This window comes from Peromyscus maniculatus, chromosome 12, assembly GCF_049852395.1.
Source record: "Peromyscus maniculatus bairdii isolate BWxNUB_F1_BW_parent chromosome 12, HU_Pman_BW_mat_3.1, whole genome shotgun sequence".
NCBI lineage: Eukaryota > Metazoa > Chordata > Mammalia > Rodentia > Cricetidae > Peromyscus > Peromyscus maniculatus.
This window is the reverse complement of record NC_134863.1, coordinates 6,489,149-6,514,637: the sequence shown is the minus strand read 5'-3', so window position 1 is coordinate 6,514,637 and position 25,489 is coordinate 6,489,149. Positions and strand designations below refer to the sequence as shown.

Sequence of the window (25,489 nt, the reverse complement as noted above, 5' to 3'; positions counted from 1 at the left end):
GAAGTTCTAGCCAGAGCAATAAGACAACATAAGGAGATTAAGGGGATTCAAATTGGAAAGGAAGAAGTCAAGCTTTCCCTATTTGCAGATGACATGATAGTATACTTGAGTGACCCCAAAGATTCCACCCAGGAATTGATAAAGCTTATAAACACCTTCAGCAACACAGCAGGATACAAGATCAACTCAAAAAAAAAAAAAAACAGTAGCCCTCATATATACAATGGACAAAGAAGCTGAGAAGGCAATTAGAGATGCATCACCCTTTACAATAGCCACAAATGACATAAAATACCTTGGGGTAACACTAACCAAGCAAGTGAAGGATCTATATGACAAGAACTTTAAGTCCCTGAAAAAAGAAATTGAAGAAGATGTCAGAAAATGGAAAGATCTCCCATGCTCATGGATAGGCAGGGTTAACATAGTAAAAATGGCAATCTTACCAAAAGCAATCTACAGATTCAATGCAATCCCCATCAAAATACCAACACAATTCTTCACAGACCTGGAAAGAATAATACTCAACTTCATATGGAAAAACAAAAAAAACCAGGATAGTCAAAAGAATCCTGTACAATAAAACAACCTCTGGAGGCATCACAATCCCTGACTTCAAGCTCTACTATAGAGCTACAGTAATAAGAACAGCTTGGTATTGGCATAAAAACCGACATGTGGACCAATGGAATCGAATTGAAGACCCTGACATTAACCCACACACCTATGAACATATAATTTTTGACAAAGAAGCCAAAAGTGTACAATGGAAAAAAGAAAGCATCTTCAACAAATGGTGCTGGCATAACTGGATATCAACGTGTAGAGGGCTGCAAATAGATCCATATCTGTCACCGTGCACAAAACTTAAGTCCAAGTGGATCAAAGACCTCAACATAAATCCAGCTACTCTGAACCTGCTAGAAGAGAAAGTAGGAAGTAGTCTTGAATGCATTGGCATAGGAGATCACTTCCTAAATATAACACCAGTAGCACAGACACTGAGACAAACAATCAATCAATGGGACCTCTTGAAACTGAGAAGCTTTTGTAGAGCAAAGGATACAGTCAACAAGGCAAAGCGACAGCCTACAGAATGGGAAAAGATCTTCACCAACCCCACATGTGACAGAGGACTGATATCCAGAATATATAAAGAACTCAAGAAATTAGACATCAAAACGACCAACAGTCCAATTGAGAAATGGGCTTTAGAACTAAACAGAGAATTCTCAACAGAGGAAACTCAAATGGCTGAAAGACATCTAAGGAATTGCTCAACATCCCTAATCATCAGGGAAATGCAAATCAAAACAACTCGGAGATACCACCTTAATGCCTGTCAGAATGGCTAAGATCAAAAACACTGAAGATACTTTATTTTGGAGAGGATGTGGAACTAGGGGAACTCTCCTCCACTGCTGGTGGGAATGCAAGCTTGTACAACCACTTTGGAAATCAATATGGCGCTTTCTTAGAAAATTGGGAAACAATCTCCCCCAAGATCCAGCTATACCACTCCTGGGCATATACCCAAGAAATGCTCAATCATACCACAAGAGCACTTGCTCAGCTATGTTCATAGCAGCATTGTTTGTAATAGCCAAAACCTGGAAACAACCTAGATGCCCTTCGACTGAAGAATGGATAAATAAATTGTGGCACATATACACAATGGAATACTACTCAGCAGAGAAAAACAATGACATCATGAGGTTTGTAGGCAAATGGATGGATCTAGAAAAAATCATCCTGAGTGAGGTAACCCAGACTCAGAAAGACAAATATGGTATGTACTCACTCATAGGAGGATACTAGATGTGGAACAAGGATGACTGGACTGCTACTTACATCACCAGTGAGGCTACCTGGAAAACAGGACCCCAAGAAAGACACGAGGATCGCCCAATGACAGAGAAATGGCTGAGATCTACATGAACAACCTGGACATGAGTGGGAGCAATGAAGGGCGAGGGTCGAGGGAAAGAGAGCGGGAGATCCCAGCTGGATCAAGAACAGAGAGGAAGTACAAGGAATAGGAGACCATGGTAAATGAAGACCACATGAGAAAAGGAAGAAACAAAGTGCTAAAGAGGCCCACAGAAATCCACAAAGATACCCCCACAATAGCTGGATCTTGAGGCAGCTCAATTCCTATTTTCCCAAGGAACTACCACGTTGATTTCTATAGTGGCTGTACAAGTTTGCACTCCTACCAGCAATGGATGAGCATTGCCCATAATCTGTATTCTCCCAGCATGAGCTAACACTTACTTTATTGATCTTAGCCATTCATACAGGCATAAGATGAAATCTCAAGGTAATTTTGACTTGCAATTCCCTGAGGGCTAAGGATGATGAACATTTTTTAAATGTTTTTCAGCCATTTGAGTTTCCTCTGTTGAGAATTCTGTTTAGATCTGTACCCCAGTTTTTAGTTGGGTTATTTGATTTCTTGATATCTAGATTTTTGTAGTTATTTATGTTTTATTAGCCTTCTATCAAGCATGTACTTGGTAAAAACTGTTTCACATTCTGTAGGCTATTGCTTTGTCCAAAATTTTTGGACAAAAAAAAAAAATGACAATGTCCTCTGCAGTGGAGTTTTTCAGCCAAGTCCCTGTTTTGATCTCACAATCAACTACTCAGCCACATCCCAGAATTATTAAAATGAAACAATTGAATATGTGCTGAAACATGACCAAATAACCAATGACTGTGCTGTTTAGGGAGATAAACATTTTCTAATCCTGGAGCTGAAAGGACAAAATGCTCTTCCAGGTTTGACAAAACCACTAAAGATTTTAGTCAGAGAAAGAAGAATTCACATCATTCTGTATCAGTGGTTCTCAATCTGTGGGCTGTGACTCCTTTGGCAAAATATGTACATCACAATTCATAACAGCAACAAAATTACAGTTATAAAGTAACATCAAAAATGATTTTATGATTGGGGGTCACCACAGCATGAGGAACTGTATTAAAGATCACAGCATTAGGAAGGTTGAGAACCACTGTTCCATATTATGTTGTTTCAAGTGTAAGATATTTTCAAACTTAGTTTGATTCTAGTGTGGAAAAAAATGATGTGTTATGAACTAATTAATTATGAATTAATCATAACTATTCTTTTGAGAGTCGCTTTTATTAAAAATGTAACTATAGCTGTCAGGCATGGTGCCTCACACTTTAATCCCAGTACTCAGGAGGCAGAGGCAGGCAGATTTCTATGAGTTCAAGGCCAGCCTGATCTAAATAGTGAGTTCTAGGACAGCCAGGGCTACATACAAAGATCTTGTCTCAAGAAACAAGCAAGAAAAGCAACCATATAATGCTAAAAAGTAAGAAGATGCAATATAAGATTTTTTTGCTTTTTATTAGAAGGAAGGATCTATGAGGAAAGTGCTCTTAATTTTTCCTTCACTCTTCTACATCCAAAGTTGAAGACAACTTGTACTAGAGGGTTCACTACGCCTTAACTAGAAAACAACATATGTAGGATGAAGTGCTAAACAGTCTTATTAATAAAAAACCTGGAGCCAGATATTTAGGTTAAAACTGAGAGATCAGAAAAGCAGAAAGAAGCCAGCCACGTTCTCACCACTTGGAGATCCCCAGTCAAAGAGACCTACTTCCTGTATACCCACACCTATTTGCTTTTCTGTTCTGCATTTCACTTCCTCTCTTCACCCAGCTACATCACTTCCTCTTTCTGCCAAGCTCTGTCACTTCCTGTCTGTCTGTCCAGACCTTTATGGTTAACTAGTGTTGGAATTCAAGGCATGTGTCATCATGCTTGGCTCTGTTCCCAGTGTAGCCTTGAACTCACAGAGATCCAGACAGATCCCTGTCTCCTGAGTGATAGGATTAAAGGCATGTGCCTGACTTCTATGTTTAACATAGTGGCTAGCCTTTTCCTCTGATCCTCAGATAAACTTTATTGGGGGGACACAGATAAAATATCACCACATTTCCCCTTTTTGTCTAATAAAAATAAACAATTATAATTAATATAAGAAAAATTACATACAATAATACAATAACTATATACAATATATACAAGCAATAAATACATTAATGATGTCTAGTCCATTTGCATTTGACAAATTCAGAGAAAATATTACGTTATCTATCCTATTTTGGTAAATCCAAAATGTACCTAATTCACTTTCTATCCTAACTTGTATTACCAACCAAAAGCTATCTTCTATGTCTTTCAAACTTATACACTTTACACCTCTTAGTGAGTTTCTTTTCTGAAATTGTTAATAAGTAAAACTATAACTATAACTATCTAATCTTCAACTCCCTCAGAGATCTGAGAAGGAAATAATATTACCTAGTAAGTGCAAACAAGTGACTTCCAAAATATGTGAGTTATGACAGAAACAGCCAGCTACCTGGACAGTCACCCAAGGTTTCTCTGTAACATTGGGGCATCATCTTTGGCCAACAGGCTTAGCATATCTGACAGATGCATCTGTGTAGCAGGGTTTTCTAAAGAGCCTTCCTACCTTGTCTTGGCAAGGATTGGCAGTCCTTTGTTTTGTGTCCTGCTTGTCCAATTTGGATAGCATACTGTCAATACTTGATGCAAGGGGACTTTCTTGCCTAGTGGCTAACTTTTGCCACAGTTAAAATAGACTCCATATAGAGGTTCTTCAATGCCCATCTTCTCTGAAGTAGATTGGTGGTGCCAGGAGCAGACATGTCTCATAGTCATAAAAAAAAAAGAAGAAAAAACTATGTTATTAAAACATCTTAAATGCCATATTCTATAGACCTCTGAAGGATTTGAAGATGACCTGTCTATCTAAATATATCTCTGCTTGACCTTGAAAACATACCTAATATGACTACAAGTTTGATTGTAATGACTACTAACTTACATTCCTTTATATCCTAATTAGTTGGTAATAATAACTTTCAAGGATTAGCAGACTGCATTACACTGTTAAATAAAATGTATAGGTACAATAACTTGAACAGGATTAGAAATATATATACAAAATAGTCTAACAAAATCGATCTCAAATTGGTATCAATATACATAATTTGTATACAATATATAAAAATCCAATCCAATGTAAAATATTTAAAACTAGTAGTTGCTTTCTAAAAGTACATTAAATACTCTACCTTTTTATCTTATCATATCTATATAAATCAGTCTCAAATTTGTAGCAATATATAATTTTTATACAATATATAAAAATCTAATCCAATGTAAAATATTTAAAAGTAGTAGTTGCCTTTTAAAAGTAGATTCAATAATCTACCTTTTTATCTATATCATATCTATATCTGCTTTTTTTTCTTTTCAGAGTAGATTCAATAATCTGCCCTTTATTCTATCATCTCTATATCTTTTTTCAGAGTATATTCAATAATCTACCTCTTATCTATATCCTCCTTTTTCTTTTTTTCTTTCTTTTTTTCAAATAAGAACCTTAAATCTAATCTCCTTTGTTTAGCCTTTTTCCTGACCATTAATAATAACAACTTGTAACCAACCAACCTAAACAATGACAATTATCCAAAACCCATTGAAAAACCAAAAACTACCCACCCTACCTCTTGGGAATGAGGGCATCATATTCTTAAATTTACTTCCTGCTGTTTGGGGGTAAAGGCATCTTTAGGGGATCCTGAAAAGAAAAATCTTGTGTTAATTGTCAAGTTCTGGGAGAGGTAGCTGTATCATTTGTTGTCCAGTCTCTGCATAATGCAAAAGTGCAGGGCTTATCTCAAGTCCTTGTTCTAGTAGTCTGTGAGGCTGGATCATCTCAGCTAACCATCTTGAAATTGTCCTGAGCTGATCTTTGGGTGACATTTGTCAGCTTAGTGGTATTATTATTGTCCATGTGGAATCATCATTGTGGAACCCCCATCATCTTTCTGGAGACTTCAAATTTGCTGTTAGGCATGGGTGTTTCCCATACAATATGAGGCAGAATCCAATCAGCTCTCTTTATAAGTTCAATTCTATCACTTTGGGGATATTTGTTGTTAATCTCTACCAAAAAAATTACTGTAAGCTCTTTGCCAAGGTTCACTTTCTACCCATAATTTGTCAATGTCATCCTTAGTTAAAGGTACTACAGTTTCTGCTGGGCCTATTCCTGCTAATTGATGAAGTCTCAATTTTCCTTTTAAAATCAACTCAGATCTTTTCCACAGAAGTTTTAAATTTTTTACTCTGTTTATTTGGTAGAAATATCCATTCCAATATAATATCTTCCCTATGCATTAAAATTCCTATAGGAGAATGCTTAGAAGGTAAAATAAGCAATATGTAATCAAGTTTTGGATCTACATGATCCACACATGCATCCTGTATTTTCTTTTCCATCAAGGCCAATTCTCTCTCAGATTCAGCTGATAATTTTCTTGAACTATATAAGTCCTGGTCACCTTCTAAGGTTTTAAACAAATTGCTCAGTTCATCATTTTTTACCCCAACAACAGACCATAGATAGGAAATGTCTCCAAATAATTTTTGAAAGTCAGTAAAAGTCTGTAATCAATCTCTCCTAATTTGTACCTTTTGGGGTCTATTTTTTTGTAAACCTATTTTATAGCCTAAGTAATTAATAGAATCTCCTCTTTGCATCTTTTCAGGAGCAATTTGTAATCACCAACAAGGCAAAATTTTCTTTACTTTATCAAACATTCTTTTTTTTTTTTTTGGTTTTTCAAGACAGGGTTTCTCTGTGTAGCTTTGCGCCTTTCCTGGGACTCACTTGGTAGCCCAGGCTGGCCTCAAACTCACAGAGATCCGCCTGGCTCTGCCTCCCAATTGCTGGGATTAAAGGTGTGTGCCACCACCGCCCGGCCTAATTATGTTGCCATTGTTCCTTGAAGAAACATTGTTTCTAGAAATACCCTGTTTATAGTCTCTTTATAGGTGACCTGGTTTACTGCAATTAAAGCATCTAACATTATTATTTTTCTTCAAAGCTCTTAAAATCACCTCTCCTATCCACATATCATGGTCATGAGACTCAGTGTTAATTGTGTCCCTGATCTGATCCTCCAAGGGTGCTGGTCTGATCTTTAATGGCCTGATTTTTCTTTTGCATGCTGCATTCATGTTCTCAAAAGCCAAAGATTCAATTATTATCTGTCTAGCTTCTGAATTTGGTATCATTCTATTTTCTGCTGAAGACGGCCTTTGTAAGAAATCTATGAAGGTTCTTTCAGGCCCTGTTTAACTTTCTTAAATGACTCATTTTTTTTTCTGCTTCCTGAATTCTGTCCCATGAATTCATGGCTTCCATGTGGCATAGGATTAGGGTTAGGTTATCATATAAACATTGTCTTTGTATATCAGCATAATCACCTTCTCCAAGAAGCAGATCCTGGGAAATTTCCACACCTCTAGTCCTACATTATTGTTCTATAGTTTTGGCCTCCTCTATCCACCACATTCTCCACTATAACTGTGGACTGACCTCTAGGACAGCTGTAACCAATTCTTTCCAGTCCTGAGGAATAATTCTATTACAAGTTGGTCATGAGTTTAACATTTGCTTTTCTATTGAGAGCCACTGGTAGCAAAAGTCCATGGAGTATACAGCAGTGACAACTAGAGTTCAGAAGGTCAACCTATCAGAACTAAGGGGTCTGTTAGAGGAAACCATCATGCAAGGCATTGTGGAATTACTGCCTTTTGAATGAACTGGCTGTCTCTTGTTGTAAACTTCTTGTGCAATAACAGCTATGATTCTCCCTATTTACCGTGCATCTCCATGTTGTATGTACATATAATCTCACGATTGTATCTCAATCTTGGGCACAACTTTCCCTATACATTTGGGGTAATTGGATAACTGTCCCTAGCTGTGTCTATTTTTCATTAACATATATCTGGCCAGGGCCATTCTCTGGACAAAAGTATTTCAGCAAAGATACCTTTTTCCAAGGACAAATGCAGAGAAATAAACATTAGCTCATCTCACCCACAGATAGAGAAAAGAACCACTAACAATTAAATCCTCAACTCCTTATCTTCACCCCGGGTTATTTATACAAGACCCTAACTTAAGAGATTTACTGCTCACATTCCAGGGATGATGTTTTAGCTATTTGCTAGTTACTGAGTTAAGGCAATTACTTCCCACTGACCCAAGGAGATTGCCTTCAAGGCCAGGCAGGCATAGGTGCCAAGCTTCTTTCTTGTGCAAATTAAGTTTTAATTCCTCCTCAGTCAGGTGCTATTCCTAGATTTTCTGCTCAGCAATTACTCTGAGTGAAAGTGCTTTTTCTAACCAAATGCTACATGCTCTGACATAGGTTGCTTAGCCACCTAGCATATGCCCCCTTCCTATCAGAAAGCAGCTGCAGCCAGGATGAGCAGGAAAAATAGCACCAAAGACAGTTTACTTTATTGTGACTTATTGAACCCTAACATTTTATCTAGCCATTTCTAGATTATAGTTTGAGCACATAAATTTCCTAATTGATCTTAGTCTTTAATTGACACTACCAGAGAACTCCCCTTTAGTCACTCCCCTTTTGGTTGTAATTGGAAGCTGACAATTATTGCTTTATGTGTGGATCCTTATCCCCTCTCTCTGCGACCCTGAAAACTTCAAACCTTGCATTGTTTTGCCAAAGAATTACTGTTTGGGTATATATACTGGTTCTCTGAGAGCACTGAAGAGAATTTATTGAGAAGAACAAAGATGAGGACAGAGACAGAAAGAACTAGATAGACATGAGAGAAGAGCAGAAAGGACCGAGACCAGAAGGGACTGGGAAAAGCTAAATATGAGAACGGAAAAGAAACTGTGTAGATAGAATTGACTTAGAAGGATATAGTGAATGGACTAAGGAACTCATTGTGCTTATATTCATTGGATATCCCTCAGATTAGAGTCCTCAGCTGCTTTTTGGACTCTTCCACGGACCCTGGGAGCAAACAATATAGGCTGGACCTGTTATTGTTAGTGTTACTTTACAAATGGAGAATGCATTCCATATGATACTATAGCTTCTTTAAATCTCCTCAGATCTAACATTTCCACTGGAGTCCAGTTAGCTCATACACACCCTTGAGCATGTGGCAGTTCCTGTAAGGTTAGCAGGTAGATTAATGTTTGCTGTCTGGTAACCTGAGGCTGTTTCTCTGTAACTACATGATTCAATCCTGAGATACATTCACCTTTAAATTCTTCTGTCTGGGTCTGAATTTCTCTATAATTCATTTTAACAGGTTTTTCTAAAGCTTTTATCTTGGCACTCAAATTGGTCAACCTTTTTAATGCTAAAATAAAAATGATCAAGCAAATAATATTCATAATTAATGTTATGTACACCTCATCAACATTAATTATCCTCTCATTTAATTGTTCCATTTTCAGACTGCCTAATGTGTTATCAAACAGAGACCAAATTCCTTCCATTGTAAAAATGTTTCCCACTTTTTAATGTGGGAAAAAATTCCCTTTTAACTAATTTCTCCTTTTAAGATATCTTAATTGACTTACCAAGTCTGTTAACTGTGTAGAACAGTAGAAGTCCAAGGGAATTTCAAAGCAGCTACCTAATGTGGTAGCAGTCTGAGATGAGAATCCAGAGAGAGTCCACCACCCACCAGGAGAGAAAAAGCCAAAGAGACTTTGGCCCATGTGAGGTAGAGATCCAGCTTCGTGCAGTTCCAGCCTGAGCTGTAAGGCCACAAGCAGCTTTTCAGGCAATTCTTGCCACAATCCTCGGAGCACCAATTGTAAAATGAATCTTAAAAGGTCTTATAAAATAAAAAACATGGAGCCAGAAATTGGGGTTAAAGCTGAGAGATCAGAGGAATAGGACAAGCCACAAGCCAACCTCACCTCACTGACCTTCAGTCTCCAAAGAGACCTACTTCCTGTATACCCACACCTATATTCATTCCTTTCTGTTCTGCTAACTCATTTCCTCTCACTGCCCAGCTATATCACTTCCTCTTCCTGTCCAGTTCTGTCACCTCCTGTCTGTCTATACATACCTCCAGACCTTTATGGTTAACTAGTGTTGGAATTTAAGTCATGTGCCACCACACCTGGCTCTGTTCTTAGTGTCGCCTTGAACTCACAGAGATCCAGACAGATCCCTGCCTCCTCAGTGATAGAATTAAAGGCATGTGCTACCATTGTCTGACTTCTATGTCAAATATAGTGGCTGGCTTTTTCCTCTGACCTCAGATAAACTCTATTGTGGGGGCACAGATGAATTATCCCTACAATTGAATATGTTTTTACATCAGTACCATGCCCTTTTTATTAATATGGATCTGTAATATAACTTCAAATCAGGTATGGTGATAACTTCAGTGATTTGGTTTTTGCTTAGGATTGTTTTGCCTCTCCAGAGTCTCTTGTGTTTCCATATGGACTTTAAAATTGCTTTTTTGTGTGTGGAGGGGAGTGTGTCTGTTTTGGTTTTTTTCAAGACAGGATTTCTTTGTGTAATGGTCCTGGATGTTCTGGAACTCACTCTGTGGAGCAGACTGGCCTCTGCCCCCTAAGTGCTGGAATTAAAAATTGTGAGCCACCATACCTCACTTAAGATTGCTTTTCTGTTTCTGTAAAGAATGTCACTGGATGTCTGGTTGAGATTGCTCAGTATTGACTCTATATTGGATTTTGTAAGATACTGTTTTCACTGTAGATGTAACCAACCGTCTTATTAAATAAGAAACACAGAACCAATGTAAAAGAGAAAGCCGAGAGCTCAGAGCTAAAATCTTACCCTTCCTCCTGCGGTGCTCCTAGCTCCCCGAAAGAGAGCTATTTCCTGGGTGTATGTCTTTAAATAGTCTTTCTGTTCTGCCTTCTCATTGGCTGTAAACCCAGACACATGACTGCCTCGTCATTGCCTGTAAGTACAGCTCTCTAGGTCTTAAAGGCGTATGTCTCCAATGCTGGCTGTATCCCTGAACACACAGAGATCTAAGGGATCAAAGGTGTGCGCCACCACTGCCGTGCTCTTTCTATGGCTCTAATAGCTCTGACCCCTGGGCAACTTTATTTATTAACATACAATTAAAATCACATTTCAGTACAAATAGAATACCACCATATTTCACAATTATTGATCCTTCAAATCCATGAACATGTTTTACATCTTCTAGTGTCTTACTTGATTTTTTTTCTTGAGTATTTTGAATTTTTCATTTTAGAGATCTTTCATATCCTTGGTTAGGTTTTTCCAAGGTACTTTTTTCTTCTTTGAGGCTGTTAAAAATTGAATCACTGTCAGGCGGTGGTGGCACACACCTTTAATCCCAGCACTCAGGAGGCAGAGGCAGGCAGATCTCTGTGAGTTTGACTCCAGCCAGGTCTACAGAGTGAGTTCCAAGACAGCCAAGGCTGTTACACAGAGAAACCCTGTCTTGAAAAACCAAAAAAAAAAAAAAAAAAAAAAAATTGGATTACTTCCAAGATTTCAGTTTCTTTGTCATTGATATATAGGAAGGATTTGTGTATTGCTTTTGTGTCCTGCCACTGAACGTGTGTATCAGTTCTAAAAGTTTTCTAGTTAGTCTTTATAAATAAATCATAGTTTTATGATTTATGTATAAAATCATAGCAGATGCAGATAGGGGCCTTTTGCTTCTTTCCTTTGCTGTTTGTATCCTTTCATATGCTCCCCTTGTCTTGCTCTAGCTAAGGCTTCCAGGACTATACTGAAGAAGAGTGGAAAAGTTGGACACCTTTGTCTCGTTCCTTATTTTAGTGCAAGTGCTTTGAGGGTTTTCCCCATTAAATATCATGTTGGCTGTAGGCTGTCATATGTAGGCTTTATTATATTACGATTTTTTTTCCTAATCCAAGTTAGAACCTTTACCATGAAGGAATGGTAGGTTTTGTCAGTGTTTTTTCTACATCTGTCCAGATGTCCATGGGGTTTCTGTCCTCGGCTCCATTTGTGTGACTTAGAACATTTATTGGCTCACATCTGTTGCGTTCCTGTATCTCTGATCAAGTTACACCACCAGCTTCATCATGGTGAATGATCTTTTTGATGTATTTGCAATTATTTAGTTTAAGGTCATCATGGGAATTAGTTTGTTGATTCTCTCACTCCATGTCTTTATCTGCCTTTGGTTTGGAAGTGTTTCTTCCATTTCTATGGAGTGGCTTGAGAAGCATGGGAGGAAAGTTGGAGGGCTTCAGAAACATCACCATGACTCCATCTGGGCCTGGACTGCTTTTTGTTGGGAGAGCTTTCATTACTGCTTAAATCCATTGCATGTTATATATCTTTTAAAACTATTCATCTCATCTTGGTTCAATTTTAGTAAGTCACATTGTCTAGAAATTCATCCATTTCTTTTTGATTTTCTGACTTAGTGGAATATGTATTTTCAACATGAGACGTGATGTTTTGTGTAAGTTATGTTTTTGTTTATATGTTTTAGTTTGATGTGTATGGGTGTTTTGTCTGAATGTATGTCTGTGCATCATATTTTCCAGTGCCCAAGGAGGCCAGAAGAGGCCATCAGATCCCTGGGACTAAACTTATAGACCAGCTGTGAGCTACCATGTGGGTGCTGGGAATTGAACCCAGGTCCTCTGGAAAAGCAACCAGTGCTTTTACCCAGTGAGCTGTCTCTAACCTCCAGACCTGATGTTTTTCATTTCACTGGTATCTGGTGTGATGGTTCCCTTTTCACCTGTAATTGTTTAAGTTGGTGTCTTCTTTCTTTTGATTAGTTTGGTTTGTCAATCTTATTTATCTTTTCAAAGAACCCACTCTTAGTTTCAATGATTATGTTTTTCTTTTCATTTCTATTTCATTAATTTCTGGACTGATCATAAAGATTTCTTTTCATTTACTTACTTGAGGTTTGGCTTATTCTTTTTTTTTTTCCTTTTTACGAAAATCCTTTAAGGTGTATCATTCATAGTATTTGCAATGTCTCTGATTTCTTCATCAACATGTAGAGCTGTAAAGGTCCCTGTAGGACTGCTTTCATTGTGTCCCAGAGGTTCTGAGACATTGTTTTCACTGTCATTTAGTTCCAGGACCCATTGTTCCATAGTCTGTTGCTTCCATTGTACCCATTTCACAAAACCCCCAGAGACCACCAAGAAGTCTTTTTCCAGTGCAAGCACATAAGGGTCCTTTTATTCAGGTGTAGAGCCCTGGCCTCCTCCCAATTAGGGTAGCTTTTGCCTGCTTGCCAACCTTGACCAGATGTCCTCCCTATGCTAATTCCCTGATGGTTTCCACCCTCCTGAATGCTTAAGGGAAGTTCCTTGTTGGTGTATCCTGCATATTGGGCATTAACAGCTTAGATGCAAGATTGTAAACATCAGTAGCAAACTTCTGCCCTCTAGGGTTCTCCCATTGTGCTGTAAGACTGTATTTAAGGTTTCTTCCCTCTTTCAATAAACAGCATTCAGCATTCTGCTGAGGTGAATGATCCGCTGTCTTTTGTCTCTGTTTTTCAGTCCACAGCCCCTCACTCAGACATGGTGAACAGGTGGTGGTAGCGCAGGTGTTATTGCTACAAATGGAGGTCCCACCGAGATCCAAGAAAGAAGGGACATTGCTGATGGACACCCAGGTAAGCCTGGCCAGCAATTTAAAGAAAAAAAAAGAAAAGATAAGGGTGAATTGAAATGGGTGCAGCTAGCTCAGAGTCAATTAACTGGACTGTTGAAGCAGGAGGGCACTGAAGTTAAGATAGGGCAAGACAGCTAAAGATTTTAAATAAAAAAGGAAATCTTCCCAACAGAGAAGAGGGAGGGAAAAGAAATTTCCCATTAGAAAAGGTAGAAAAAATTTAATCAAGAAAAAAGGATTTTCCCGGTAAAAAGGGGGAAATTTTTGAAAGTAGGCCTAAAGATTTTTAGGGCCCTGTAGAGGAAGGATGAAGAAAAGAGAAAAGCCTCTTCCCAGTGGTAATGGAGGAAGAAAAGGCTCTTTCCAATTTTAGAATTTTCAGGATAGCTGAAACTCTGAGCTCTTTCTGCCTGCCAGCACAGAGCCGCAGCATCTGAATTACAAAGAGTCATAGAAGTTTCGTTGTCTGTTTGCTTAATTTTGGTTTAAAAGTTCATTTTCCCTCAGAGTGGGAATAATTCAATATTTAGGATCCCTTCATGGGAAATGTTTTTCTGTTTTTCCTTATGGTGGGAATAACTCATTATTAGGTAGTCCCTTCATGGGAGTAAGAGAAAGTTTAAACGTGAGTGCTCGTGTGTGGGGCACACGTCCAGCATGGAGGCGAAGGCGTGTGCGAGATAGCCCAGAGCAGCAGGCGGGCAGGTACACACAGGCAGGAGGCATAGCCACAAGGCCCATGAGGGGAACAGGCTCATGGGCGGGCAAGTGAGCAGAGGCCAGGAGAGGGACTAGCACTGAAAGTTTAAACGGGCCCAACTTCTGGTGAAAAATGATTTCGGTCAGGACATGGAATGCTAAGTCAATGCTGTTTGAATTTCCAGGGATATTAATATTCATTATATAAAGGATATTCTGTTCTTTTGATTTTCTTAATAAATGTTTGGATTTTCATGGTAGATAAACTAAAGGAACAGAATTCATAATTTTGAACTATGTATTAGGTATGTTCTTGTCTGTTGATCATTACTGGAAATTGGCTCTGCTCTTTAAGTTGCTTTCTAGAAATTCTTGGAAATTCTATAGAAATATAACACCTGAAATGGATTGGGTTATTAGCTTATTAAATAATGTTGTTGCTAAGATAAACCCATAAAAATAATCTCTTACTGATAAAGAGGTTACAAAATTATTTTTCCAGTGAATAAAATACTTGAAATCTATAAAAAAGGATCTGCTTTTTAAGATTTTATAAAAATACTCAAGAGTATTACCTAAAGTTACCTCTTCAAATCCTATAGAGATTGTATTTAATGATTTTATAATTGGTATATGTAAAAAGGACCATGGAAACAGAAGCTGGGGATAGAATTGCTCAATTATTATTGCTTTCATATTTTAAATGCAAAATGGTGACTATATGTAGAACTGGAGGCTTTAAAAGTACAGGAGAAAAGGTATTTTGACAAACAGTTATCAATGACAAGCAGCCTAAATTAAAAATAAAATTATATGTGATTGAGATTCAAAGATTATTGGATTCTGGTGCTGGATATATCTATAATTTCACAAGAATCCTGAGATCCCAACTGGCATCTAAAAGAAGTCAGGAAAGTAGTGGCTATTACAAGATCTTAGAGCTGTGAATACAATCATGCTTCTCATAGGAACAACACAGCCTTGTTTGCCTGCCCCGTGGCAATTCCTAACTATTGGCATTTAATTGTGACTGACTTATAAGGAAGATATTTTACTGGCTGCTAAAGATAAAATACTTGTTTTTGATGCCTTTTCTAAATTACAAGAGGTTCTTAGCCTGGCTAATTTACAAATAGCCCCAGTTACAGGCATCCTTTCCCTATCATTATTTAGGTCATGAATTGTTACACACAGGCATACATCCACAAAAGATTACTCTGCGTATGGATCAGCTATGCACACTTAATGATTTGCAAACCTTTCTGGGAGATACTCAATGGCTTCAGTCCACTTTAAAGATTCCAACAGGTCAACTTCATCCTTTGTATGATGTCTTAAAGGGCAACCCTGACCCTTTATGTCCCTGTGAATTAACAGCTGAAGGGCATATAGCCCTACAATGAGTGCCAGAGGCCCTGGAGCAGGCTCACGTGCAGTATATAGATCTTTCTTCTCCCTTATTATATTTGATATTTTGTTTTTCTCATTCACCTACTGGAGTGTTTTGGCAAACAGGTCCTATTCTATAAGTACATTCCCCAGCTTCTCCAGCAAAAACCATTACTCCTTATCCTCAGGCTACTGCTCAGATTATCAGTGTTCAAACTTTTGGTAAGGAGCCAGATATTGTGGTGACCCAATACACCCAGTCTCAAATAGCATGGTTGCAAGCTAATGATAATGATTGGGCCATATTGACATGCTCCATGCAGGGTCAATTTGATACTCACTACCCCTCCAATGATGTGTGTAAATTTTTTAAATTGCATTCCGTTATATTTCCCAAGATAGTACAGATGATTCCTATTCCTCAGGCCTGTGTGGTATTTACTGATGGCATTTCACGTGGTTTTGCTGTGGTAGTTTCTGGTAACATAGTGAAGAGAATGAAAGTCCAAGGCACTTCTGCCCAGATGGTGGAGGTACGGGCACTGTTGCTTGCTTTACAGATGTTTTCTGATGAGCTTCTAAACATTTATACTGATAGCCAATATGTGGCACATGCAGTTATGCCTTTGGAGACAGCAGCCTACAAGCCATCCATTTCTCCCATTCATGAATATTTATTGCAAGTGCAAGGACTCATATGGTCCCATGCATATAACCTTTATGTGGGCCATATTAGAGCTCATATTCAGTTGCCTGGACCTCTAAGTGAAGGTAATAAGAGGGTTGATGCCATTACTCGTATGGCTGTCACATTAGTTTGTTCTGCCTTTGAAAAGGCTACTCAGTTGCATCAACATTATCATCTTAATGCTGGATCTCTTCGTCATCATACGGGCATAACCTGGGAACAAGCCATCCAGATAGTTAAATCATGTCCTATTTGTGCTGAATTTTTATCCGTTCCTCATTTGGGAGTTAATCCCTGAGGACTTTTACCTAATCATGTGTGGCAAATGGACGTCACACACGTGCCTTCCTTTGGAAAATTACAATATGTCCATGTATTTATTGATACATACTCCTCTCTAATTTTTGCTTCTGCCCATTCAGGGGAAAAAGGTTAAAGATGTAAAGAATCATTGTTTTCATGCTTTTGCTTACATGGGAGTGCCAAAATGCATAAAGACTGATAATGGTCCTGCCTACAGCACTATGGGATTTTCAAAATTCTGCCAAGATTTTTCTATCATTAATAAGACTGGCATTCCTTATAATCCTCAAGGACAGGCTATAGTAGAACGCTGCCATTGTACCTCAAAAACATATATTGCTAAAGTAAAAAGGGGGAGCTAGGGGCTCATCTCTCCTCTCCACATTCTTTTCTTTCCCTTATTTTATATATTTTAAATTTTTTTATTGGTGGATTCTGCTGGAGTATCTGCTGCAGATAAGCACTGGAGGGCTCCTGTTGCAAATCATCCTCTGGTGCAATGGAAGGATCTTTCTACAGGCACTTGGAGGGGACCTGATCTGGTATTGGTGTGGGCCCGGGGATCTGTTTGTGTCTTTCCACAGGACAATGAGATTCCCTCTTTGGGTTCCTGAGCGCTGCGTGCGCCCTGTGGCTGCTGCTGAATCCCAACATGGCAGAGACCTATTGGGCCTTTGTGAAGAACTCTCCCCTTCTGATGCCAATGGGGATTGAGAGCTCAATATGGCCAGCCTTGGCAAGCATTAATGTAAGACTAGGAACTGTAGCCATGCAGTTGGATTCTTCAGAAGGTAATGTATGGTAACTGCTCTTTCAAGTATGTTTGAGAATGTGTCACCCAGACATCTTGGAGATTAAGGATAACCCTGAAGGTCACTGATTTCCATTTGTTCACAGTACCATGCCAGCTAAGCCTTTTCATTTTCACAATCCTCTTCAAGCTGGTGTAGTACCTACTTTTCAGGAGTGGCTCTATGCAACTTTTATTGGCCTCCTGAAATTCATCTAGCCTCCTTTGAAGATACCTTTAAAATTTGTGAGCCTGAATGTAGCCATTATGAGACCATTAGTTCTGCTCCTTGTGTGCTGTCTGTTTTTTCTTTATGGTTCTTAGTTGTTCTTTTGCAGAGCTGCCAGCTTAAGTCATGCTGGGATCAAGAAATATGGGCCTTGGTGGGTCGTGTTCCTGGAGTTGTGTCCATGCCAGTGGATGCCTGCACGCTCCAAAAGAGAACTTGACATCGCTGCTGCCTTGTTGCTGCTATAGCGGTGGTGGCCACTGCTGCTACTGTTTCTGGGATTGCTATTTCATAATTGGTTACTATAGCTAGCACAGTGAAGACCCTGGCAGCAAAAGTAGCTACCACAGTTAATTACTCTTTCATTCTATTGGGCATGATAAATTTTATTCAGTAGTTATATACATTTCGATTGGCTTTGAAATTTATAAAACTCAAGTTCCATTTGCTTTTGGGATACCATCTTGCAAGGACTCCAATTTGCAGTAAGGCTCCTTAAGGAAGGGAATGGCTCAGTTGCCTTTAGCCTACTGGCTATGGGTGGGTTAGGACTTCTGTTGGTCTTTTGTTTCAAATGCACAGATTGCAAGCCCAGCGCCACTTTGAGATCTTTGGCAGCAGTTAACTCTACAGCTCACATGGTTGAGCCTATATGATAATGAGTATTCAGAGATGGGTAATGCCTGGGGGGCACTCATCAACCTAAGACAGAGCACCTGTGTGGCCTGGGCAGGCATCTCCATGATGGGTAAGGTGACCTGCTGACGTCACATGCAACCTAAGCAGAAGCTCATTTTTTAATAAAAGGGGGACCTGTAGGTCCCTGGCTCCTGTTTTGGGTAACTGTTGCCTTGCTTGTGGACCTTGACCTTGATATCCTCCCTATGCTAATTCCCTGATGGTTTCCACCCTCCTGAATGCTTAAGGGAAGTTCTTTGTTTGTGTATCCTGCATATTGGGCATTAACAGCTTAGATACAAGATTGTAAACATCAGTAGTGAATTTTTGCCCTCTGGGGTTCTCCCATTGTGCTGTAAGACTGTATTTAAGGTTTCCTCCCTCTTTAAATAAACGGCATTTGGCATTCTGCTGAGGTGAATGACCTGCTGTCTTTTGTCTCTGTTTTTCGATCCACAGCCCCTTGCTTGGACATGGTGAACCGGTGGTGGTAGTGCGGGCGTTATTGCTACAAGATTAGGAAACAGGGTCCATATTTTTGCTGCATCCAAGAAACCTCTCACCCCTAAGGAAAGACATCATGAGGGTAAAATGATGGGAAAGGGTATTTGAAACAAATGGATCTAAGAAGCAAGGGAGTGTAGTTATTTTAATATCTGACAAAATAGACTTCAAACCACAATGAATCTTATTAATTTTAAGATTAAATTTGGTTAATATGGAAGGACACTGCATACTCAAAAAGAAAAAAATGTCCATAAATGGATAATTCTAAACATTTATGTAACAAACACAAGGGCACTGAATTTCAAAAGAGAAACACTACAGCTAAAATCACATACTGACTCTCACAAAGTGTTAGTTGGTGATTTCAGTACCCCATTCTCACCAGCAGACAGATCATCCAAACAAAAACTAAACAGAGAAACAGCTACAGAACATTCCACCCAAATACTAAAGAAAACACATTATTCTCAAGTGGCCCATTAAACTCTCCAGTGGTACTTTGAAAGAAAATGGCCCCCATAGGGAGTGGCACTGTTAGGAGGTAGTGGAGTAGATGTGGCCTTGTTGGAGAGAGTGTGTCACTGTGGGGGTGGGCTTTGAAGTCTCCTATGCTCAAGCTATGCCCAGTGACACAGTTTACTTCCTGTTGCCCGTGGATCAAGATGTAGAACTCAGCTCCTTCTCCAGCACCATGTCTGCCTGCATGCTGCCATGTCCCACCATGATGATAAAACCTCTGAAACTGTAAGCCAACCCCAATTAAATGTTTTCCTTTAGAAGACTTATATGGTCATGGTGTCTCTTCACAGCAATGGAAATCCTAAGTAAGACATCTCCAAAACTGACCACATATTGAGACACAAAGCAAGTCTTTGAAAGAATGCCCTGCCTCCTATCTGACCACCATGTCTTAAGGTGGGCATCAAGAACAGTAATGATAGAAAGCACACAAACTCCATGAAGCAAAGCAACTCACCACTGAATGAAAACTGGGTCAAGACAGATATCAAAAAGGGAATTACGCCGGGCGGTGGTGGCGCACGCCTTTAATCCCAGCACTCGGGAGGCAGAGGCAGGCGGATCTCTGTGAGTTCGAGGCCAGCCTGGGCTACCAAGTGAGTTCCAGGAAAGGCGCAAAGCTACACAGAGAAACCCTGTCTCGAAAAACCAAAAAAAAAAAAAAAAAAAAAAAAAAAAAAAAAAAAAAAAAAAAAAAGGGAATTACAACCTTTTTAGAATTTAATGGAGATGAAATACGACTTGCCAAAACCTATGGGAAACGCTAAGTGCCTACATAAAAAACCAGGGACATCTCATATTAATCGATTAGTGATATACTTCAAAGCTGTAGAAAGACAAGAAGCAGTAAGACCCAAAAAGAATAGGCAGAAAGAAATAATCAAACTCAGGGCTGAAGTCAGCTAAATAGAAACAACAACTGAAAAGGCAAAATACAGCCTCAAAGAAGTGAAGAGTTGGTTCTTTGAGAAAATCAACAAGATTCACAAACTTGCAGGCAAATTAACCTAGACCTGCATATCAGGCAATAGAGTGAGAAGAGCCTGAATACCAACCTTACCATGAAACACAGCTCTATGGTCGAGGCCTTATATAAAATAAACAGGCTTCATAATGAAGAAGGAAAGAAAAATATATATTCTACATTTAGCATTTTTTTATTTTATTTTATAAACTTTATTATTAAAACTTGTAAAAAATAAAAACATCACAAAACATGCATTATTTTAATATGAACAGATGTAGTCTAGCTGCTGCCTTGCACCGTTACAGTTTCATAATATCTGTGTGAGACGGAGACAGGATGGGTTAAAGTTTTACTGAGTTTTCCTCCTGCCTGTTTGAGCTGAATCCCCATCAGCTTGTCTTGAAAAAGCAAACATTTACAAAGCTATCCTAAGAAATAGTTGCCAAGTTATCCAGTTAAATTGTAAAACAACATGTTACTGAAGAAAAATGACCTAACAGCTACACATATCTGGGTCTGTAAATATGCTTAAGGTGCAATACAAACTTCCCTTCAGAGATCACAGAGCCTAGAGACCACTGTAGATGCTCACATAGACAGAGCCTAGAGACCACTGTAGATGCTCACATAGACAGAGCCTAGAGACCACCGTAGATGCTCACATAGACAGAGCCTAGAGACCACTGTAGATGCTCACATAGACAGAGCCTGGAGACCACCGCAGATGCTCACATAGACAGAGCCTGGAGACCACCGTAGATGCTCACATAGACAGAGCCTAGAGACCACCGTAGATGCTCACATAGACAGAGCCTGGAGACCACCGCAGATGCTCACATAGACAGAGCCTTTAGACATTCATATACTTTTCACTTAACTATTGGCTGTTTAATGGTGTATTCTTCTTTAAATTATAGAGCACAACACTATTAAGCAGCGACATTAATCACGTAAAAACGTGTTAGGAAAAGGCAGCTTCTCCCTGTGTCTTTGTATACAGCCTAGCTCTGCCATATGAAGTCATTTTTTTTCTTCTGTTTCTAGGGGGGCTCTTGGATATCAGCAGGAAGGAGCATCCTTCACTTGGGAATTGTGATGTGCTGCAACTGTTCCTCGGAAGCAGTTGGAGCTTGGGAATCTTTATCACTTTCTGTGTCAGCCTGGTGCTTCCTTAGACGGTGAAGCCCCTGGCAGCAATGCTAAAGTGTTGGGCTTATGCTTTGGCACCCTGGAGAGCTTGGAAAAGAAGGCGAGTGAAGCTGACCTCGCAGAAATAATCTCCCAAAGATTATCTTTTCAAAAAATGTTTTAAAATTTAATAATTTTAATTGTTATTTCACCAATGGCCCGATATTTCACGATGTGATGCTTTTAGGGAAACATTCTTAGTATCAGCAGCTCAAGTGTTTTCCTTTGTTCCTAAAGTCTTTGCCCCTCAGCTCCCCTTCTGTTGTTTCTGGATCAGGAGTTCTGGTAGTCTGTTGAAGCAGTGACCCTGTCCGCACCCGCTAATCCTCAGGATCAACTCTCAGCGGGGGGGGGGGGGGGGGGGGGGGGGGGGGCGAGACCTTGTGTGATCTTCAGAGAGATTAGGCAGAGGAGGTTTAACCATAGTGTGAATGCAGTGCCCAGAGCGGCATGGAGAGGAGGGGGGTGGTCTTGTGTCCTGGAACTCCACAGCTGTGCAGTGCAGGCAGTTTGAAGAACCAGACCCCAGATACCCACCTTACACCGTGGTGCGGATAACAGAGGCGGAGATGAGGGCCTATCACCGTTTCTTAGGAAGCTGCATCAGCCTGGAATGTGGGGCAAAAGAAGGTAATGGTGGCTGTGCATTTGCTGTTATTTGTCCTCTTTGCCAGTAGAGTATGGCTTACCTGAGAAGTTTCACATTAAAAGAGTTATTTTATAATCATGTTTCTCGTTAAGGAGTTTAGAAAGGAGTCTTAAAGGAGTACCGATTAGCTATTCTAATGCTGTAAATAGTCATTTATTGAGATAGGGTCACAATAAAAGTAGACGATCAGAACCGGGTTGCAAGGTTCAGGAGGGCTTACTTTCAAAGCCCAGACAAGCGTGTGTATCTATAAGTGTTTTATATCTATATGTGGTATAAATATCATCTACCAATGTGATAGATAATTGGTTCATCATAGGTAAAGGGATGGTTATTTTAAAGTTTTTTTGTTCAGTTGTATTTTCTATTTTAAAAGGAACTGAATCGTATTGCTTTTATATAATGAAATTAAGAATTAAGGAGGGCCTTCTCTCAGTGTGTCTGCCATGGACTTGGAAGCCAGCAATGCAAATACTCTTACCTGAAACACTTGTTTCTTAGGCTGCTTCTACCATGGAGGGCCTTGCTGCTGGGCCTTTGCTGTTCTCGTGGAGGGCCTCTCTGTGGGCCACTACTGTTCTCAAGGAGATCCTTACTTATAGACACCTGCTGCTGTAATTGAGGGTCTCACTTATAAATCTCTGCTAGTCCCAAGGAGGGACTCCATTATGGGCCTCTGCTTTTGCTGCGGGGGCTCACCTATGAGCATCTGCTGTTCCCATGGAGGGCCTCAATTATGGTCCCCTACTGTTCACAAGAAGGGCCTCATTTATAGGCCCACGCTGTTGGAGGCCTCACCAATAGGCCTGTGCTGTGCCTATGGAGGCCTTACATATAGGACACTGCTGTTGCTATGGAGGCCTCATTATGGGTCCCTGCTGTTCTTATGGAGGACTCACTTATGGTAATCTGCTGTTGCAGTATAGGCCTCACTGATGGCCTCTCTTGTTCCTATGGAGGCCTCAGTTATGGGACTGTGATGTTCCTAAGGAGGCTACATGTATTGGCCTCTGCTGTTCCTTATGAGATCTCACATAGGGGCCTGTGCTGTTCCCAAGGAAGGCCACACTTATGGGTCTCTCATACTTCTATGGAGGACCTCACTGATGGACCTGTACTGCTCCTAAGGATGACCTCCCTTATGGGCCTCTGCTCTTCCCATATAGGGCCTCATTGTGTTAACCCCATTGGTTGAGTATAAAGCCATCATCACAGTTTCAAGGCAGATTTGAAGCAAGCTTTCATTTTATAGTGCCCAGGAGGATACACTCTGCCCATGTCCATACCCAGTTCCCAGGAAATGCCCCCAGATCACATTTTACATGGGCTTAAAAAGGCCAAACCTACAGTTTACTACATTTCTCATCAGGTCCAATCAGGTAGAGGCATACATCCTACCCTATTTTGCCTGCGTACTTCCTGCCTATAACCAATCAAGGGCATCCTGATACATTTCCTACCCACCTACGTCCCGCTCACATGTGATCAAGCACATCGGTTGTGGATGGGTCAAACAACGTCTTTAGGGAGTGGATACATGTGGCTTATTATTTCTCATAAATAATAGCCTCTAGCATTTCAGGAACTATCTGTCTTTGGGCAAGGTGACTGCAGATCAGGGGCATTTTGGTTTCATGGATCTCTTAGGCATAGTAATTTAAACTTAAAATTTAACTCAGGCTTTCCTTCCTTCTACCTTGAGTTATATACACTGTATCAAATCCTGGACTCTGTGAGAGGGACCTGTATATATTAGGATCTAATAACCATAAGCTTAATGGTACCCAGACAGGACTTATCACTTAGTTAAAGCATCAGTGATGTAAGAGTCAACAGTGATTAGCAGAAACAGAAGATCCAAAGGCCCTGTGATGGCTGACATCAGAGTCACTATCTAGAAGGAGCCTGGAAATGAGAATGGGGACCAATTATTTATTTCATTTCAGGTCTCCTTTTTTGCAATGCTTTCATTGAACATACCCAGGTTATCTCTAATAATCCCTGAGTGGTTTATATAGAAACAACAATTTTCTCTTGAAGCCACACAATAGCCTCTGTTTTACATAGAGCAGGTTGAGTACCCTATAATATTGTAGAAATGTTTCAGCTAATGAATTTACCTGTTACCAGATCTGGGTCTATTTGGTTTTAATAGGTGCCTTTCCTGCTGTGGATATCGTTCTATATAAATAAAAAACTGATGGCCAGTGACCAGATCCAAGCTGGAATGGCTACCCACTATACTTTCCCAACATGCCAATAGGCACTGTAGGTAGCTATTTTGTCTCCTGTGCCAGGTAGTATTCTTTTGATCTAACATTCCAGCCCATCGGAGGACAAGGGATGATGTAGTCTCTTCTATAACTCCTTCCTGCTGAAACTAGGACATTGTTGTCAGGGCCCAGGAGGGCTGGAATGCTACTCAAATGGAGGAAGGAATTCAGGCAATGGAGCATTCATCAGAAGCATCTGGTTTGCTGATCCAGCTCAAGACAGGGAGCGATCAGATTGGTTGGATTGATCCACAGTTGTTTGGAGCAGGTTGTAGTTAGTAGCTGATGCTTGGATGGTGTCTGTCAGCCGAGTGGAAATCTGCTAAGACAGATATAGAGTAGGGGCAGAAGTTAAAATTCAGGAATATAAAGAAACATTTTTGTCTTAGGGTTTCTATTGCTGTGAAGAGAGACACCATAACCACGGCAACTCGTATAAAGGAAAAACATTTAATGGAGGCAGTTTACATTCTCAGAGGTTTAGTCCATTATCATCATGGTGCAACATGGTGGCATGCAGGCAGACTCGGTACTGGAGAAGGAGCTGAGATTGGAGAAGGAGCTATGTCTTGATCTCACAGGCAATAGGAAGTAAATTGAGAGACTGGACATGGCTTGAACATATATGAGACCTTACAGCCCACCTCCACTGCGGCGCGCTCCTCGGTCAGCGAGGAAGAACGACCACCATGCGAGGATCCGTCTCAGACCACACTTTATTGGAGCGCCTCTTGATTAAGGGAGAGCGGGAGGTGAGGGGCCCCGAGAACTAAACTGCAGCTGCTTATAAAGGGAATCAGGCAAACGTGCCGTACTGTGATTGGGTCCCGCCAGAATGCTAGCACGGGGAGCCACGGGATAGGCTGAGGACATAAGGCCAATTACCATACTGGTGCATCATAGCCAAATATGGAGTTGTTTACAGCTAGGCTCCCAGGAAGCCAGCGCCATCTTTGGATAGCGGCTCCCTACACTCCACAGTGACACAATTTCTCCAACTAGGCCACACTTCCTAATAGTGCCACTCCCTTGGGAGGCATTTATTTTCAAACC

General features: G+C 40.1%; 2 protein-coding genes across 7 annotated transcripts in view; both read right to left on the bottom strand.

Moving 5' to 3' along the window:
• Positions 1 to 25,489, bottom strand: part of LOC121821659 (immunoglobulin lambda-1 light chain-like) — a 755,041-nt gene that overhangs the window by 648,653 nt on the left and 80,899 nt on the right. The gene's annotated exons all lie outside the window — the stretch shown is intronic.
• Positions 1 to 25,489, bottom strand: part of LOC143268054 (5-formyltetrahydrofolate cyclo-ligase-like) — a 49,967-nt gene that overhangs the window by 7,310 nt on the left and 17,168 nt on the right. For 3 of the 6 annotated variants that reach the window (XR_013043638.1, XR_013043636.1, XM_076548520.1), the window contains one exon: positions 20,010 to 24,755. The exons of 1 other annotated variant lie outside the window; for it this stretch is intronic. Coding sequence is in view for 2 of the 5 variants with exons in the window: in XM_076548520.1 (XP_076404635.1) it covers positions 24,712 to 24,755 (44 nt within the window). In the remaining 3 variants the exon portion in view is untranslated. Of the gene's footprint in view, positions 1 to 20,009; positions 24,759 to 25,489 lie in introns of those variants that run through there. 2 more of the 6 variants (XR_013043637.1, XM_076548519.1) reach the window with 1 other exon arrangement.